We start from the raw sequence: 19119 nt of genomic DNA on the forward strand, positions 1-19119 counted from the left end.
ACTCAGTTCCTGCCACCTGCATAGAGCTTCCTAGTTTACAAAGAGTTTTCACATGTATCTCATTTGAACTAATAAAGTCTCTGAGAAGGAGACAGGATGGATTTTATTCCAACTTTACAGATGAGGATACTTGACCAGGTCCAATTTTAATAAGAGGCAGAGCCAAGAGGAAAATTTTGTTTTCTGATTCCTAGTCCAGTAGGGGTGTGAACGATCAGAGGAGACTTTAAGGAGGAATTTGCATAGGATAGGCTGGGTTGTGTGGCAGAAAAGACAGCCCTAACATCTCAATGGCTCGAAACAACAGAGATCTGTTTCCTGCTCATATAAGTCCAATTAAGGTGGATTGACTTTCCAAGGCAACTGCCCTCCATACAGCAATTTAGCGATCCAGCCTCTTACAGCTGCCCCGTGGTTGTCACGTGGGGAAGTGGGTCTTTCAATGAAAATCAAATGCTTTGGTCTTAAAATGACACACCTCCCTTGCCCTGAACAGCCTGTGGGTCAGAACTAGTCATATGGCACTGTCTGACTGCAAGGGGACAGTGTAAGTCTCCTGTGTGCCCAGGGCATGGGTGAGCGCCAACACTCTCTACCAGTATAAACAGGGAAGAATAAACAGGATCTGTAGAAGTAGGAGGAAGCCCCTCAAGGACACGTGTGAAAATCGTGAAATACACGCACAACACCTAATCTTTCTGAAAGCCCAGTGCTGGGTTCTCTCACGTACATTTTTATTAGTTGATGCTGACAACAGCCTGGAAGGTAAATATTATCCCCTAGTTTATGGTTTAGGAAACTGAAGTTCGTAGAAGTTACAAAACTTGCCCCAGAGCACATATTAATACGTGGAGGAAAGTCTACCTCCCTTGTTCTTCTTTTTCTCCATCTCTCAGTTTTATATCATGATCTCTTCACCATCACATAGGGGATTTATTTTTACAGGGCCCTGGGAATCAGTGGGGAGGGATGCACAAGAGCTGGCAATTCTACTGGCAATGTTTTATTTATTGAGCTGGGTGGTGAGCACACAGATGTGTGTATAATTCTTTTTATGTCTTAACTATTTCAAAATACTTTTTAAAAAGAGGGGTGGCAGAGTGAGTTTGAAAACTTGTGACAGTTTCTTATCTTAAAAACATAAGTACTTTTTATGAATATCAGCAGCCAGAAAGCAGGAAATACAGTATTGTTAACATTTATTGAGCACATACTATGTCCTAGTTTTAAATAATTTATTAACATGTACTAACTTATGTTTCCCTTCCAACAATGCTACCAATGAGGTAGGTACTATCATTATCCTTATTTTAATGAGATGAAAAAATTGAAGTCAGATTAAGTAAATTATTTAAAGTCAAATAATTTATAAAGGGGAAAAACTAGATTGGAATGAAGCACTCTGGTTTCAGGACATGTACATATGAAACCCAACACCCTGTAATACCTCCCCCAAGAGGTGAAGGATGAGTCAGATTTGCAGAGGTGAGCCAAAATCTTTCACGCATCTTCTTGTTACATTCCTTAGAGGTTTGCATGCAGTTAAACAGGGAATTAAAAATAGCTTTCTTGTGACGTTGACCGAAAAAGAGATGATGTGTTTGGCAGCAGTTTCAAAGAAATATTTAAATATATGGGTTTGACTCCCTTGGACTGGTTGAAGGGGAAGGACCAGGTGATAACAGAGGGCTCTACATATCCTGTAAACTTCCTTGGCAAGGAGGGTGGAGTTAGGGAAGGAGTGAAGGCTTTTCGAAGGTCAAGTAATCTCGCCGAGTTGGGGTTTTTCTCCTGCTTGGATTGGGAAACTATAAAAACACAGTTTGGGATTACTGCTGTTGCTGCTGCTCACTAGATCACAGTTACTCCGAGACAGATCTCACTTCAGGATTGTAGGGTAAGGAATTCCCAGGTGGGATTCGCACCCAAGCGAGGCGGAAGCGCAGCGGGAGAGCTCTAGATTGACGGCTGGACCTGCCCGCGCCGGCGCCGCAGCGCGCGCCTGTGGAGGACCGCCGCCAGGGGGCGCCCACGCCCGGCTGGGCCGCTCTGTCTCCTCCCCTGCCCGCTCCCCGCCCCTCGCTCGCCCGGGCGAGCGGAGAAGGCGGAAGTAGGGGCATCCGCGGATGGGGCTCGGGCTTCCGGGGGATTCAGTAACGGCGGCCTTCGGGTCAAGAGACTGGCGTCCTGGCACCCTCGGCTTGGAGTGCGGTGCCTTTCTCTCCTGGCACCTTGGCTGAGTGGAGTCCTGCGGCCGGGCGTAGTCGGCGGCCCAGCGGACCGGAGTGGTGAGTCTCCTTCTGACGGCTCCCGGCGGTGGCGGCCTCTCTCCCCACGGGCTGGGATGCCTCCTCCTCTCCTGTTTCTCACTTGGGGACGCCGCCCCTGGCCCCTAGCTTCCCACGGGTTGGGGACGCCGCCTCCTCTCCCCTGGGTTCCCACAGGTTGGAGACGCCGATCCCTGTCCCCTCACCTCTGCTCCGCCGGCCGGTGGGGACCACCTCCCCGGCTCACTCCATCCCCCAGCTGGAATCTCGCGCCCACTTTCTTGGCCCGACTTCCCCCACCCCGCGCATTCCCCTTCTCAGAAAAGGAAATCGCCTCCTGTATTTTCCCATTGCTCGGATGGTACCGGCTTAAAAAAATCCCTTTTAGGTTCTCAGCGACTCCCTCTGTCACTGTCATGGGAGAGCTATTTTTGGGTTCCCTGTTGAACTCGGTAGATGTCCCAGGCAGCAAGTTTTTTTTTTTTTTTAAAGAAAAGGTTCAGCTGACACGAATGTTTCCTCCCCCGCCCTTGCACGCGGCAGTTCTAGCGATTGTTCCAGACGCTGGGTTGATAAAGCTGTTCCTAGTATTTGGCTTCAGGGGAACTCCAGCTGAGTTAGGACTGTCTTGAATGTGAACAGAAAGCACCTACAAATTTTAGGAGCTTCATACAACGTATAGTATTTGCGTGTTTTCTCTGGTTTCTCGGGAGTGTAAATCACTAAATGTCTTGCTACACAGACATAGAAACAAGAAAAACTTGAAATTCTGAGTGTTGGCCTTGTGAACCTGGCCACTGGTATTTTATCCATTCCCTTGTGATTACTCGGGAAGGGAGAAGGGGCTTTTCTGATGTTGATATGGGAGTGGGGTGAGGACGCTGTGGCTTTTTTTGTGACTCAAGGAAGGAATGTGTCTCAGGCCCTTGTTGCCCATGTGATGATCAGAGTTTCAACCTGCACCCACTATATACATCACAGTATTTAAGAATTGTAACTTGAAGTCTTTTCTGTGACAAATTTGGATACGTGATGCTGATAAATTTTTGGCCACTTAGATTTTGAAAGAAGTTCAAATCTTTGCCTCCTGGAGGAGAACAAATCATGCCTAGGAAAGGGAATGTCCCCTCAAATTTGTGTTCAAAAATAAGGCATATAGCAGTTGACTCTTTTGCAGCACCTTCGTCATTGCAGCCCTTTTGCAGGTCTTTGCAATTTTAAGAATAGATCTTAAGGATTTGGTAAATAGTTCTTGTTTCTAAAGCTAGTAGCAAATTAAAGGTAATTTCTCAGTGTTTTGTATTATGTGGTTTTACTTTAAAACTTAAAATTGACCAGTTCAAGACATAACTTACTGATTTTTTAGCTTGGTACGTTTCTCTCATTAGCATCTGTTGATCTTAAAGGAACAAAGTTTTGTGTATCGCTCTATTCCCCCTCCCACAAGATATTTAACAGTATACTCTTTGGAGCATAATATATAACCCCATACTAATAGGTGAATTTAAGCCATGATTTCTTATAAGGCTATTTTTGATATTCATTTTGCAGTCAAAATAAGTTGGCAGTGGTTACATCCCACAATATTTAATTAACTCAGTGCTTACTGTACTAGATTCACAATTACAAAGAGGGAATTACAGTCATGAAGCTCTTAACATACTAAGGAACCATTTAACCTTTGTGCTGTCTCTTCCATTAATTCATATAGAAAGCCACATGAATTCTGAATGTTAGAATAGAAAAGAGGCCAAAGAAATCTTTGAAGGTAAGAATATCTGTTTACTCTTATTTATTTTAGCTTATGTAAAGCCAAGCGTACCTCTGTAGCGTCTCATGAAGTGGATACCTAAGGCACCATATGAGGTTAAAAAAAAAATACTAATAAAGCATAGTATTTTCTACACGGTTGCCAGATCATCATCATCTTCTTTTTTTTCCCAATTATTTATTTATTTATTTTTGGCTGCGTTGGGTCTTTCGTTGCTGCACGTGGACTTTCTCTAGTTGCAGCCAGTGGGGGCTACTCTTCATTGCAGTAAACGGGCTTCTCATTGCGGTGGCTTCTCTTGTTGCTGAGCACAGGCTCTAGGTGCGCAGGCTTCAGTAATTGTGGCTCGCGGGCTAAATAGTTGTGGCTTGTGGGCTCCAGAGCGCAGGCTCAGTAGTTGTGGCCCATGGGCTTAGTTGCACCGCAGCATGTGGGATCTTCCCCGACCAGCACTCGAACCTGTGTCCCCTGCATTGGCAGGTGGATTCTCAGCCACTGTGCCACCAGGGAACCCCCCCAGATCATCTTCTATAGCTGACTCTAAGCACTTTTTGGGTTTTTTTTCTTGGTGTTAATTAAAATAGTTACTCACTGTAGTTAAGAAAGTGATTTTCAATTAAGTCATCACAGTCCCTAAAAGTAAAAGGAAAAAACGTTTTAACTTGCCAAAAAGAAAGAGTAAACCTAAAAATACTGAATGGCACTCAGAATACTGCTTTAGCTTAATTTTCCCTTTGTAGTATAGTTACATGGGACTACATGCTGTAGACAGAGTGACTACCTAAAAAAGTTTATTTGAAAGATGAAAAGCTTCTGTATTACTTAAAGCATGAAAAATAATGGCATCTATATTTTTAAGAGTGCTCACTTTCATGTCTTGACACTGCATTCCTGCAGTGGAATTCCTTTTAAGGAATTGTGACTGATTGGACAGATTTTCTTAGTAACACATTTGCTATAAAAGGTCTCTAAATCTAAAGACCTTCAAGTCTTTTGGACTGGATAGCAAGAGGGCAGTTTATCGACTATCCAATAAACTGAATTTTAACTGGACATTTGGGCAGAAAAGGTAGACCTAGCTCAGGGACTTTTGCTTTTGTCTCCTGGCTAGCATTTTGATATATGCTGTACAACCAAACGAATATTAATTTCTCAAAAGTGATTTTACTTTAAAAAAATAAAATGGTTAAAGTTTCAAAAGGTAACTATACCTGGAATTATCAAAGGTATATAAAATGTGTTCTCATACTTACTCTGCTTTTGGGAGTGGGAATTATAAAGCCTTTGATATTGGATATCAAAACATATCATATTGGATAACCAGCATCTATCAGAAACTATAAAAAGTTATATACTTTTTGACCTAATAATTCTACTTCTAAGAAATTTAACTAAGGTAGTAATTGAACACAAAAATGTATATGGGAAGGAAAATAACAAAGGATATAAACCCTAGTATAGCATTACAGTGTTATCTATCAACAGATTCGGAGGGTATAACAGGGGCCTTATAACCCCATCCTGGAGCACAGGCGTAATAACTAGTTCTGCTCTTTGCCATTATCTTGCCATCCCTTCCTCCTTATCAACTTGTACTGAGTCTTCCACGGGATTCTGCATTAGTTATAACAAGGCTTTGCAAACTGTTTTTAACTTTTCAAAAATATTATCGAAACTAAAAAAGTAGAACAAAACGCGAGTTTTTCTTTACTGATTTTTTGGAATTCTGTCAACCCAACCTGATAACACTGGACAGCTCATGTTTAGCAGAAGCTGTGGTCAGCATCTTAGTCTAGTGTAATAAAAATAAATGGAAAGAAATTTTAAATTCAGCTTTATAGACAAAGTTATCAAAACATAGACAAACATAGGATAGTACAAATTGCACAGGCTCTGGGTGAAGTAGTCTTGGGTTCTGATTCTAACTCTGTTTCTTATTAGTTGGGTAATCCTTGGCAAGTTACTTAGCCTTTTAAAGCTTCAGAGTTTCCACTTTGATAACGGGGGGGGGGGCAATAAAATTGTTAAATAAAATAACTCTATAGAGGTACACATAATAACAACTCATTTTTACTTCCAGGCACAGTTCTAAGTGCTTTGCACATATTAACACATTTAATCCTCTCGGTAATTCTGAGGTGGATTCTTTTGTTACCCCCATTTACAGATGAGGAAACTGAAGCACAGAAAGGCTATATAGTTTGCCCAGGTCATACACCAAATGATGGAGACAAGAGTTAAACCCAGATCATCCGATTCCAGCATCTAAGCTCTTCACCACTTCATGATATTGCCTCTCCAGCCAGAACAGTGCTTCATCCTTTGTAGGTGGTCATCAAATGCTACTCAAAATCTTTTTGAGAAGAAGAAAAAGGTATCTATAGTGGTAAAAAATAGAGGATTACTGTCTTAACCCACTATTAGACATGGTGGCAGCCAGGATTTTTATATAAAAATGAGACAGGCGGGGGATACATTGTCTACCATATTGGCTGGAGGCTTACATTCTGTTTTCTAGAACTCTGGTTGACGCTTGAACAACATAGGTTTGAACTGCATGAGTCAACTTATACATGGATTTTTTCCAATAAATACTACAGCACTACATTATCAGAGGTTGGTTGAATCAGTGGATATAGAACCACAGACACAGAGGGCAAACTGTAACGTTATATGTGGATTTTTGACTGTGTGGGTGTCGGCACCCCAACCCCTGTGTTCAAGGGTCAACTGTATATCTGGTACATAGTGGGAATTTTCTATACGTGTAATTACCTATAAGAGAGACCTGGTTAATTAGGCTGTGAACTGCTTTTAGACCTTAGCTTCTCACTTGTAAGTTCTGGTAATGGTTTAGAATTTGAAAGCATCCCACCTACCATAAAGCAATAGTTTTCCATAGGCAAACAAAACCTCACTTGTTTTTCCAGTCATTAGTAATGAAACATAGTCACTTGACGTGACTGAAGGCACGAGGACATACAGATATACTTTTTCAATTCAGTTCTTTCTGTGTAATAGAAATTGCCACACTGAACATTTGGAGGTACAGTTGACCCCTTGAACAACACAGGTTTGAACTACACAGGTCCACTTAAATGCAAATTTTTTTTCAGTAAAGGATCTGTGGTTATTGACTCCAAGGATGTGGAACTTTGGGAACAGAGGGCCAACTCGGATTTTCTACTGCGTGGGTGTCAGCCTCCCTAACACCTGCCTTGTTCAGGGCTCAACTGTAGTCAGTAGAGTTTTAGATCTAGAAGAAGAAACTGAGATCCAAATGGTTAGTTGCCCAAAATCACATAACTGATAGTTTCTCATGATCATCTGATCCTTCGTTCATTGTTCGTCCGCACGCTGCCTGCTGGTCGAGCTGTTCTCTTCAGCTCTGGATACTTGAAGGGAGCTCAGCAGCGTAATTAAGTTCTTCAGCAGCTGCCTGATGAACACCTGTTAGGTGAACGCTCGTGCCGAGTGCTGAGGAAGTGAACATCCTTGAAACTGCAGTCATAGAAAACAGACATTTCAACAGATAATTATGCTAATTATTACAGCTGAGGTATGTTTCTTCTTTTAACCTTATATTCCATCCATCCTACTAGATCATGAACTCCTTAACTTGTAAAATAGTAGTCATGAAGCAAAGCTGAAAAAACTTGGAAAGTTTTCTGTAAATAATATTAACAGAGCTAATGTTTATCAACTAAAAGGTGGCTTGCATAGATAGCTATGATACGTGTGTGTGTGTGTGTGTGTGTGTGTGTGTGTGTGTGTGTGTGTATGTGAAGGCATTTTTTGTCTTGCTATTTCTTCAGAGCAGTCGATAATCACCTTACTATGAGTCTGCTACACTGGGAAAACAGCTGTGGATCCAGCCAGTCCGAGAGCGACTGCTGTGCTGCCATGGCCGCCAGCTCCTGTGGTGCTGCAGCCAAAGATGAGAGTGTGAGTGGAACTGCCAGCACAGTGAATCTTTCCAGCTCTTTTATGGAAGAGATCCAGGGATATGACGTGGAATTTGACCCACCCCTGGAAAGCAAGTATGAATGCCCCATCTGCTTGATGGCATTACGGGAAGCAGTGCAAACACCGTGCGGCCACAGGTTCTGCAAAGCCTGCATCATCAAATCAATAAGGTACGTGAGCATAAGAATGAATCTATAACGGCCAAATAGAACATTATTACATAGAACACAGGGCATCCCAAGAATAGTCTTATACATAAAAAGCTACTTCAGGAAGAAGAACACTGAACAGAAAACTGAGAAATTTACATTCTTATTCCAGTTCCTACTGTAGTATGAAAGGTAATTACTATGTCCTCCTCTCCTTTGACCCTCAGATAAATAAACAATAAGTAGCTACTTCTACTTATTAAAGCAGTTGTATTGTAGACTAGGGTGTGTCTCTAAGCTTTAAGAAAATAATTTAAAATAATGTACCTTAAATGATGATCCTACTAGAATACGATAATTTCAACCATACAAATAATGCTGACTTTATGAGTAATCATTATTCTCATTTTAGCCACATTAAATTTTGTCTGCTACCTGCTGCCTATGGACAACTGTAAAATAACGAGTATTTTTAAAGAAAGTTTTGATTGATGGCTCTGCCTTCATAATATATCCAGAATTCAATCCCTGCCTCACCCTGTTCTGAATCACCATCAACTCTCTCACAGGCCTCCCTACTTCCACCCTTGCCTTCTTCTAGGCTGTTCTCAATATAGCAGCCAGAATGAACCTGGTAAAATAAGTAAGATGATGTCATCTCTGCTCAGAGCATTGCAGCAGGTCATCTGGGAGTAAAAGCCAAAGAAAGCCCTTATAAGGCCTTATATGATAGGTCCATAAATTTTCTGATCATCTCTCTATTAGGCTCCCCTCCCCTCTACCAATTCACTCTTTGCTGTTCCTTGAACTTGTCAAGCATGCTCTTGGGGAGTTGGCTTCAGCTGTTCTCTCTGCATCTTACTTCAGTTAACTGCTTAGTCAGTGCCCTTTACTCCCTCCAGTGTGGCTCAGATCTCACCTTCTCGTAGGTACCTTGGCTACCCTGTTTATACCGCAGCATGCCTTTCCCCACCTCTTCCCACACTCTCTATCTCCCTTACCTACCTTTCTTTTTTTCTCTAACACTTTTCATATTTAAAAATACAGATAATTTGTGTGTTTATTGTCTGCTTGCTCACCTGGAGTATAAGCTCCTTGAGAGCAGGGGTTGAGATCTATTTTAGTTCTTGATATTTCCTAAGTGCCGGGAATAGCACCTGATACATAGTAGGTGCTCAGTAAATCATGATTGCATCAACTGAACAAAAGTATATGGGGTTTCCACAAATGATTAAAATTCATCTCCTAAGAAATAGATACATTTTACTATAATTCAGAAGTTAGATGGGAATATTTTTAGGTGACTAAGGAGTTCTATATAGGACAAAAAAATGGAAGAAGTGGGGGAATTTTAGGTTCTTCAACTAATAAGCATCTAGTCATATTGGTGAAATCATTTTTAAGTAGGTTAGCTGGCTGTTCACTCATCTTGTAAGTTTTTTTCTTTCGACTTTTTTTTTTTGTGGTACGCGGGCCTCTCACTGCTGTGGTCTCTCCCGTTGCGGAGCACAGGCTCCGGACGCGCAGGCTCAGCGGCCATGGCTCACGGGCCCAGCCGCTCCGCGGCACGTGGGATCTTCCCGGACCGGGGCACGAACCCGTGTCCCCTGCATCGGCAGACGGACTCTCAACCACTGCGCCACCAGGGGAGCCCTGTTGGGAGGTTTTTGATTACTGATTCACTCTCCTTACTAGTAATGTAGTCTGTTCAGATTTTCTGTTTCTTTATGGTTCAGTCTTGGTAGGTTGCATGTTTCTGGGAATTTATCCATTTCTTTTAGGTTGTCAAATCTGTTGCCATATAATTGTTCATAGTAGTCTCTTTTGATCCTTTGTATCTGTGGTATCAGTTGTGATGTCTCCTCTTTCATTTCTGATTTGATTTGAGTCCTCTCTTTTTTTTTTCTTGTTAGTCTAGCTAAACTTTTCTATAAAATTTGAATTTGTGGTAACTACATCCATACTTGGGAATTGGCTTAACTTAAGTTACAAGGGAGCACGTGTCTTGTTTCAATTTGGGGGAAAAATATGTCACCCAATGGTGACTGGGCAACACCTCTCTAGAGGTGGTGTTCTCACCCTCCACACTGTTGGCATTTTGAGCCAGATCCTTCTTTGTCGTGGAAGGAGTCCTGGTGCTGTAGGATGCTTAACAGCATTCCTGGCCTCTGCTCCCTGGATGGTGAAATAGCCCCACTTCCCCAGTTGTGAGACCCAGATGTCCCCTGTGGTCAAAATGGCCCTAGTTGAGACTACTGGTTTAGGGTATACATGAGAGCAGTGTTAAAGGCTCACCTTTTTTTTCTGTCTATAATGATTTTCAATTTATATTGTATTTAGGTAGAAATAGGACCATATTATGGATCGTTGATTTTCCTGTAGGTGAAGATGTACAGAAAAACCCAAGTGTCACCCATGCCCAGGAAGGTAGCTAATCTTTAGCAGTAGCAAGGTAGCAAGATATTCATGAAAATAGTGGAACAGTGGTCTGAAAAGGAAGTAAAACCTACAAAAGGAAGTGTGAGGCTTTTTTTTTTTTCTATCTCCCTCTAAGCTAGAAATGACCGCTTACTTCAACTTTAATGTTCTTAAAAGAATGGCTCGGAAATTTCCCATCGGTTATAGTCATTCGGAGAATCAAAAGGCAGCATCTCAATCCAATTCCATTTTCCTTTGGAGTGATTGCTAATGCGGTGGATAATGGTTTCCAGTTTACTTTGAAAGGTTCTTATTTTCTCTTAGATATCCATCACTTACGTTTGGGGAATATATTTCAATAAACTTGTTTACGTCCCTGGTTCTCAAAAAATATTCGACAGTAGAATAATATCATGCAGTGTGAGAGAAGCCCTATAAAGACTGACTATGTCGGTCACATTTTGTAGTTCTAAGGCATTTGACAGCAGACTCCCATTTTCAACACCTTTACGTGCACAAGAACCACCACTGTTGCTTTACACGTAGGAGGTGTGCAACAAATGTTTGCGTGATTGACGCTCTGTAGCCTATCTGACCTGCCACATTTCGTGAGTGAAGATTGAAACATCCCAAAAAGTTAAAGGGGAATGACAGACACCCAAGCTTCCTGGGGTAGTTGTTCCCATCGTAAGATAGAATAAACCATTGGGAAGCAGGACATAGAGGTCCTTTAACTCCTGATTGCATTGTATGTACCCTAGACATAAAAATAAAGGAAACCTTTGTTGCCCGTGAGCCAGTGTTGATGACTGTTCAAGGTAAACCTTAAAATGTGGCCTCGTGGGGCTACTTACTGCTAATTGGTTAATTTTTACTTATGACTAATAACTATAGACATGTTATTGGTATATTCTGAGCAGCATATAATTAGTTACATATCCCTAGTATGTTGAATAGCTGCTGATAGAACAGAGGCCTGCTAGACTGCCAAAATTCCCATCCTTAACTTCCACTTCATTTGTGTTGTTCAAAATATGATTTTATTCAATTTCTCATTTTTTGGTTGAAATCTATCCCACAATCTAAAATCCCATACTAGTTTTTGATAGATAATCCATATGGTGCTAGTTGTATCCATTTCATAAAAGAATGGTTCATAAACTGTCTATAAAAGGACAGTTTATTTTAGTGATATTATACAATATAATGTGTTCATTTATTTTCTATAGGAAATAAGTAGAGAATTTATATGTGGTGAATTAAAGTTGTGTGTATTTTCTAATGTGAATGTTTGTTTAAAATCTACCAAATAATATGTATTTTATTTGTTTCTTTTAGGGATGCAGGTCACAAATGTCCAGTTGACAATGAAATACTGCTGGAAAATCAACTCTTTCCTGACAATTTTGCAAAACGAGAGATTCTTTCTCTGATGGTGAAGTGTCCAAATGAAGGTTGTCTGCACAAGATGGAACTGAGGCATCTTGAGGTATTAAAGTTATTTTCTAGCTGTTAGCATATAGGCAGGGAAGTTCCTAGAGAATAGGAACTTTACTGTGTCCATCTGGATATTGCCAGTGCCTAGCATATAGTGATTGGTTAGCAAATTCTTGCTGAATTAATACCAACCCTTTCCCTTTCATTATTGAGTATAAGTATAAGTAGAAACCAGAAATTTCTTTTTCCATCTACTCTGGCTTTGCCCCAGTGATGATAAAAAATAAATCAGTATTCTGTAAGTGTTTTGGGTGAGCATTATCTGCAATAAAACTGAAGAGCATTTTAAATACAAGTGTCACATTTTAATTCCATAGCTTCATTTCTCTCATTTTGAAATAAGCAGCAAGCCACATGTAGCCATCATTCTTAGCGCCATCGTCTTAGCACCCTCATACTTTTTTCTCTGGTTTTCTAAATTATTCATTTTATTATGAACTATAATATAGTTCTCCTATAGCTTGAGATTAACTGAAGCCACGAGATAAAAGAATTTGCTTTTAAATTAATCAATCCTTAGTGTGGTGGTTTTACAAGAAGTTAAATATTGCTTATGTTCCATTTGAAATTAAGCATTTAAAATATATTTGTAACTTGCCCCCTTTACTTAGCTCCTTTTGGAGGAGCGGCCTTTCGACACTACTAAATTGATAATGAGAAAATCTGACTTCTTTCCAACTCTCTTCCCTAATTGGATACATGAACCTGAAAAGTCACATCCTTTGTATAGACTTTCAATTCACAACCATTCTTTGAAAAAAACCCATTAAGGCCTTCATATTGTGGTTCTGTGGTGTGTACTAAACAAAGTAGGTTCAGTGGACAATTCTATAGAAGAGAACAGTATATTCTTTGAAGAGATTATATTTAGATTTCTTAAGGATTGGCAAATACTAATTGATCATTTTTTTCCATCATAGGATCACCGAGCACATTGTGAGTTTGCTCTTATGAATTGTCCCCAATGCCAACGTCCCTTCCAAAAATGCCAACTTAATATTCACATTGTCAAGGAGTGTCCAAGGAGACAGGTTTCTTGTGTAAACTGTGCTGTATCGATGGCATTTGAAGATAAAGAGGCATGTACTAACTTGGATTTGTTAATTCCACTACTATTTTTTTTAATGTACAGTGGAGGGGGTTAGCAGTAGATGAAGATGTTAATCCAGTTCTGAGTCTGTATTATAAGTTGTGAGAAGACTGATTTTTTAAGAAAGTAAGTTCAATAAACCATTCTAGTAAATGAGTGTAGAGTTTATATTTTCATCTCTTTCTGAGGAAGCATTGTTTCTACTGCTTACCACAGTAGTAGATCTACAAGTAACAAGTTTTTAGGAAAGGTATATGCTGATCTGTTTCCCTATGTGATATTTTAATGACCAGTCTTGGATTAGAGACAAATAAATAAAATAATTACTGTATAAGACTTATATTTTTCTCTTTAAAAAAGAGAATGAGTGGTTAAAACTTCTAGGAGATTAAGTTAAATCCTACAAAGTGTGTTCCTTTGGTGATAATTCATCAAACACATATGATGAATTCACTTATCTGTACTTATGTTATACTTCAATTAAAACATTTATTTTTAAAAAGAAACTTCATGGCACTTGACAGCGTCGTGATCATAGAATATTTTTCCCATTTATAAACTGGGATGTAGAGAGATTAAGTAATTTTATATTAATATTATCAATGGCAAAGCTAGCACTGAGATCCTAGATCCTGGATCCGTATCCTATGTCCCTTTTACTAAAATAGTGTACATACAATTTATGTTCTTTTGTAACTATTAAGATACTTCCTTCAACTGTATTTCTTACAAATTTATCTTGTTAATTTTCCCTACTTTCTTATGAGATCAAGCATATTATGCTCATTAAGTTGATGAATTATTCAAAAAAATGTCAGCTAACTTGCTAAAAAGTCTGAGGCATAATTAGAGCAAATTGGTGTCTTCTTAAACTTCAGTAAATTAAATGGACCTAACCAGAAGGGTTAATTATTTCTTAAATTTTTTGTATTCTAGAAAACAAGGCTCACCTTTCTGGGGCCTTTGAGAACATGGGCCTCCTGCCCTAATCATGCTTCTGTTCTTTAACCTCCTGATAAGAGTTTTAATTGAATCATGCTGCTGCTGGAAGTTTTTGGAAAGGTGTCTTTGGAGAATTATAATGTTGTTAAATGATGCCCAAACAGTCACAGATGCATCTTTTGTATACTATCGTATTCTGTTAAAGAGCTGGAGGGTGAGATGAATCTCATTACTACACTGGCAAAGGGAGAGAAAATAACCTTTATAGATTATTCTCACATTTTTGTTTTACACACATCAAAAAAAAATAGGTTGGTGTTGCCTTTTCAGGTTTTCTCACTTTTTTTCTTATATTTCTTTAATAAAATTTAGATTCATGACCAGAACTGTCCTTTGGCAAATGTCATCTGTGAATACTGCAACACCATGCTCATCAGAGAACAGGTATAATGATTCCCTTTCATAAATCAGTATTTCCATAAATAGGTTAAAGAAGTGAATTAGATTTTTAACTGAAAATTTAAATCAGTAAGGCAAAATGAACACAGGTTGAAGAAGAATTAAAACTATGTGAATTTTAAATGCAAATCAGAATCACAATGAGGTATCACCTCACACACTTATCGTCAAAAAGTCTACAAATAATATTCTGGAGAGGGTGTGGGGAAAAGAGAACCCTCCTTCACTGTTGGTGGGAATGTAAATTGGTGCAGCCGCTATGGAAAACAGTATGGAGTTTCCTTAAAAAGCTAAAAGTAGAACTACCATACGATCCAGCAATCTCACTCATGGGCATATATCCCCAAAAGATGAAAACTCTTAATTTGAGAAGGTACACGGGGAATTCCCTGGCGGTCTGGTGGTTAGGACTCTGCGCTTTCACTGCCGAGGGCCCAGGTTCAGTTCCTGGTCGGGGAACTAAGATCCTGCAGGCTGCGCGGCACGGCCAGAAAAAAGAAAAGGTATATGCACCCCAGTGTTTATAGCAGCATTATTTATAATAGCCAAGACTTGGAAACAACCGATTAGTTTAAGAAGATGTGATATATATAGATAATAGAATATTACTCAGCCATAAAAAAGAATGAAATACTTCCATTTGCAGCAACATGGATGGACCTAGAGAATATTATACTAAGTGAAGTAAGTCAAAGACAATTGCTTTATGTTACCACTTATATATGGAATCTAAAAAACACAAATGAATCTTATATACAAAACAAATAGACTCACAGACATAGAAAACAAACTTAGGGTTACCAAAGGGGAAAGGGAAGTGGGGAGGGATAAATTAGTATAGATTAACAGATACCAACTACTATACATAAAATAGATAAGCAACAAGGATATACATAACACAGTAGGGAACTATATTCAATACCTTGTAACAACCTATAATGGAAAGTAATCTGAAAAATATAAATATATACATAGCTGAGTCACTTTGCTATATACTTGAAACTAACAGTATTGTAAATCTGTATTTCAATTTTAAGAAAACTGAATTTTTTCAAATAATATAATGAATAATTTGAGAAAGAACAAAATACTCAGCCCTGAGTACTTAAAATTCCTAAGTCATTAACATAATACCTGTGTTTATATATATTCATAGAAGTTCCAAAGCCAAGTAATTTTTAGATAAAAATAATTTAAAATGCTCATTTAAACACCAGAAACTTTATAAGAAATATCAATACATCTTTAGACTCTGTGAAATAAGGATCTTAGGTATCCAGAAACCAGTTGAAAAAGTAAGAACAATGAAATAGAAGGAAACAAGTCTATTCAGTAGCAGGATGTTATTTGTAGCCATGTCCCCGAGGCATGTTGGGAGATTTTGAGATTTCCAGGATCTGTAGCCCCTCTGTTCAGTTGCCTGTAGACCACTGATGGGGCATCATCAGAAGTAGTAGTTATATTAGAAAACTATTCATTTTTTTTATTAATAGAGAAAGGAAAATTCCATCTGATTGCTATCTTCTGACATTTGGAGGGTTTACCCACAAAATATGAATATTAGTCACTAAATATTTATACACTCATGAAATCTGCAAACCCGGAGATCATAATTGATTACCTTACTAAGTAGGAACAAGCAAAACCTGTCCCTCAACTAAACTTTTCCATTCATTTGTTAAGAGTCCTTTAGGTTTTTTTCCAACAGGGCCTTAATTTGAAGGTGTAAGTAACTTTTTGCTTGTGAAGTCTCATCTCCCGGGTTTTGCTTTTTGCTCTGTTTTAATACTTAAAGGAAACCACACAGCACATCTAAAATCCAGCAAAAGTAAAACTTAATGTAGGAAAAAACCCTAGGTTTAGAGTCAGAAAAACCTAGATTTTAACCCTGACTGTGCCACTACTTGCCCACCGATCTCTGACAAGAAAGTGGACATTCTAGATCAGGGATCAGCAAACCAGCCCACCAGCCAAATCTGGCTGCTGCCTGCTTTTTAAAATAAGTTTTATTGGAACACAGCCATGCCCATGTGTTGTATGTGGCTGGTTTTGTGCCACAATGGTAGAGCTGAGTACTTGGGACAGACTCCATAGGGCTTACAAGGCTGAAAATATTTACTGTATGACCCTTCACAAAAAATTTTATTGACCACTATTCTAGATTATGCGAAATGAAGGACTGGATTAAATGGTCTCTGATGTTGTTTCTGCTTGAAATATCTATGATTACAGCTAAACTAAATTTCTAAAGGAAATTTACTACCACTTTCAAAGAACATGATTCTACATAATGGATCTTACCTTAAAGAATTTAGAGTCCCCAAATCAAAGCCTGAGACTTTCTTTAAAACTTTTATTAAAGTGCTTAAAATATCTTCTAACATCTGAGTCTCCCCATTGTAGTCAAAGCATGTGCAGGTTAACAAAAAGTAAGAAGATTTATGAAAGGTGGTCATGAGGGAAAGACAGGGTGCAGTCAGTGGCTCTAACGTATATAGTTTATTGAATAGGGATTCAGTGGCCTGGACCACAGTGAGAGTCTTAGTTGGGTCATGGTTGACATCAGAAGGTACTTTTTCTTTATAATGCCGCTAGAGGGTGCCAGTTCCCTGGCAGTAGGAATAAATTCATTTTCTTGAAATGAATTTTGAGTGATTTGGGGGCATGGTATGAGACGTTGATATTTCCTTCCTTTGTGACTTTTGGAAGTAAATATCATTTTTTTAAGTCGATAAAATACATTTTATGTTGATGCAAAGCCAGTCTAAATCAGCTAAGTCTCAATTATAAAATAAGCTTAACAGAGCTGCAAAACAACTTTTATATATATGCATTAGCCAATCTAAATCCAGCCAGGTATTGCTTTGAAGAGGCCCTTAGATACCTGGAGTTAATTTGAAAATGAAGAAAAAATTGCTTAAGAACATCATATTGCAGTTCCTGTTCAAGACAGCTATGTATTGGATTGGCCAAAAAGTTCGTTCGGGTTTTCCATAAAATGTTGGAAAAACCCGAACGAACTTTTTGGCCAACTCAATATGATGCCTGTGAATTCACCTCCTCCCAAGAGTCTACAGCTACACATGGAACAACTTCCTCTTATAAAAACCTAAAGGCTGGCTGAGTAATGACTACACATTAGGCAAATGAGAAGAAAATCACATCAAGGTGGGTAGGAAAGGCTAGGAAACAATCTCACCATATACCCACAAGCAGGAGGGAACTCAAACCCTGGAGCTTCTCCCTGAGGACTGAAGGGTCCAAACCCACTCCTCAGGCATTTCAACTTTTAAGACATACACTGGAGAGATAAGCTCCCCAAATACCTAACTCTGAAAACCAGCAGGGCTCATGTTCCTAGACCCACCAGACTCTAGTGATCTTGGAAGCTGCTCTTTTTTTTTTTTTCTTTTTAACATCTTTATTGGAGTATAATTGCTTTACAATGGTGTGTTAGTTTCTGCTTTGTAACAAAGTGAATCAGCTACACATACACATATATCCCCATATCTCCTCCCTCTTGCGTCTCCCTCCCACCCTCCCTATCCCACTCCTCTAGGTGGTCACAAAGCAGCAAGCTCATCTCCCTGTGCTATGCAGCTGCTTCCCACTAGCTATCTGTTTTACATTTGGTAGTGTGTATACATCAATGCTACTCTCTCACTTTGTCCCAGCTTTCTCTTCCCCCTCCCGTGTGCTCAAGTCCATTCTCTGTCTGCATCTTTATTCCTGTCCTGCCCCTAGGTTCTTCGAACCTTTTTTTTTTTTTAATTCCGTGTATATGTGTTAGCATACAGTATTTGTTTTTCACTTCTGACTTCACTCTGTATGACAGACTCTAGGTCCATCAACCTCACTACAAATAACTCAATTTTGTTTCTTTTTATGGCTGAATAATATTCCATTGTATATATGTGCCACATCTTCTATATCCATTCATCTGTCAATGGACACAGGTAGCTTCCACATCCTGGCTATTGTAAATAGAGCTGCAGTGAACATTGTGATACATGCGTCTTTCCGAATTATGGCTTTCTCAGGATATATGCCCAGTAGTGGGATTGCTGGGTCGTATGGTAGTTCTATTTTTAGTTTTTTAAGGAGCCTCCATACTGTTCTCCATAGTGGCTGTATCAATTTACATTCCCACCAACAGTGCAAGAGAGTTCCCTTTTCTCCGCACCCTCTCCAGCATTTATCGTTTCCAGATTTTTTGATGATGGCCATTCTGACAGTTGTGAGGTGATACTTCATTGTAGTTTTGATTTGCATTTCTCTAATGATTAGTGATGTTGAGCATACTTTCATGTGTTGGCAATCTGTATATCTTCTTTGGAGAAATGTCTGTTTAGGTCTACAGCCCATTTTTGGATTGGGTTGTTTGTTTCTTTGATATTGAGCTGCATGAGCTGCTTGTAAATTTTGGAGATTAATCCTCTGTCAGTTGCTTCATTTGCAAATATTTTCTCCCATTCTGACGGTTGTCTTTTCATCTTGTTTATGGTTTCCTTTGCTGTGCAAAAGCTTTTAAGTTTCATTAGATCCCATTTGTTTATTTTT

The 19119-nt window shown here is 39.3% G+C and overlaps 1 protein-coding gene across 7 annotated transcripts in view; it reads left to right on the top strand.

Annotated features, from left to right (window-relative positions):
• Nucleotides 1-2077: 2077 nt before the first annotated feature.
• The window catches only part of TRAF6 (TNF receptor associated factor 6), a 30367-nt gene continuing 13325 nt past the window's right edge, over nucleotides 2078-19119 (top strand). The window contains exons 1-7 of one of the 7 annotated variants that reach the window (XM_022583605.3): nucleotides 2078-2288; nucleotides 3979-4035; nucleotides 6206-6412; nucleotides 7854-8174; nucleotides 11910-12060; nucleotides 12989-13147; nucleotides 14473-14544. In XM_022583605.3, coding sequence (XP_022439313.1) covers nucleotides 6378-6412; nucleotides 7854-8174; nucleotides 11910-12060; nucleotides 12989-13147; nucleotides 14473-14544 — 738 coding nt within the window. In that variant the 5' untranslated portion in view covers nucleotides 2078-2288; nucleotides 3979-4035; nucleotides 6206-6377. Of the gene's footprint in view, nucleotides 7598-7853; nucleotides 8175-11909; nucleotides 12061-12988; nucleotides 13148-14472; nucleotides 14545-19119 lie in introns of all 7 variants that reach the window. The other 6 variants (XM_089914916.1, XM_089914915.1, XM_022583613.3 and 3 more) reach the window with 6 other exon arrangements.

Source organism: Delphinapterus leucas, chromosome 7 (assembly GCF_059928025.1).
Source record: "Delphinapterus leucas isolate spDelLeu-1000000601 "Yukka" chromosome 7, BTC_Dleu_Yukka2, whole genome shotgun sequence".
Taxonomy (NCBI): domain Eukaryota; kingdom Metazoa; phylum Chordata; class Mammalia; order Artiodactyla; family Monodontidae; genus Delphinapterus; species Delphinapterus leucas.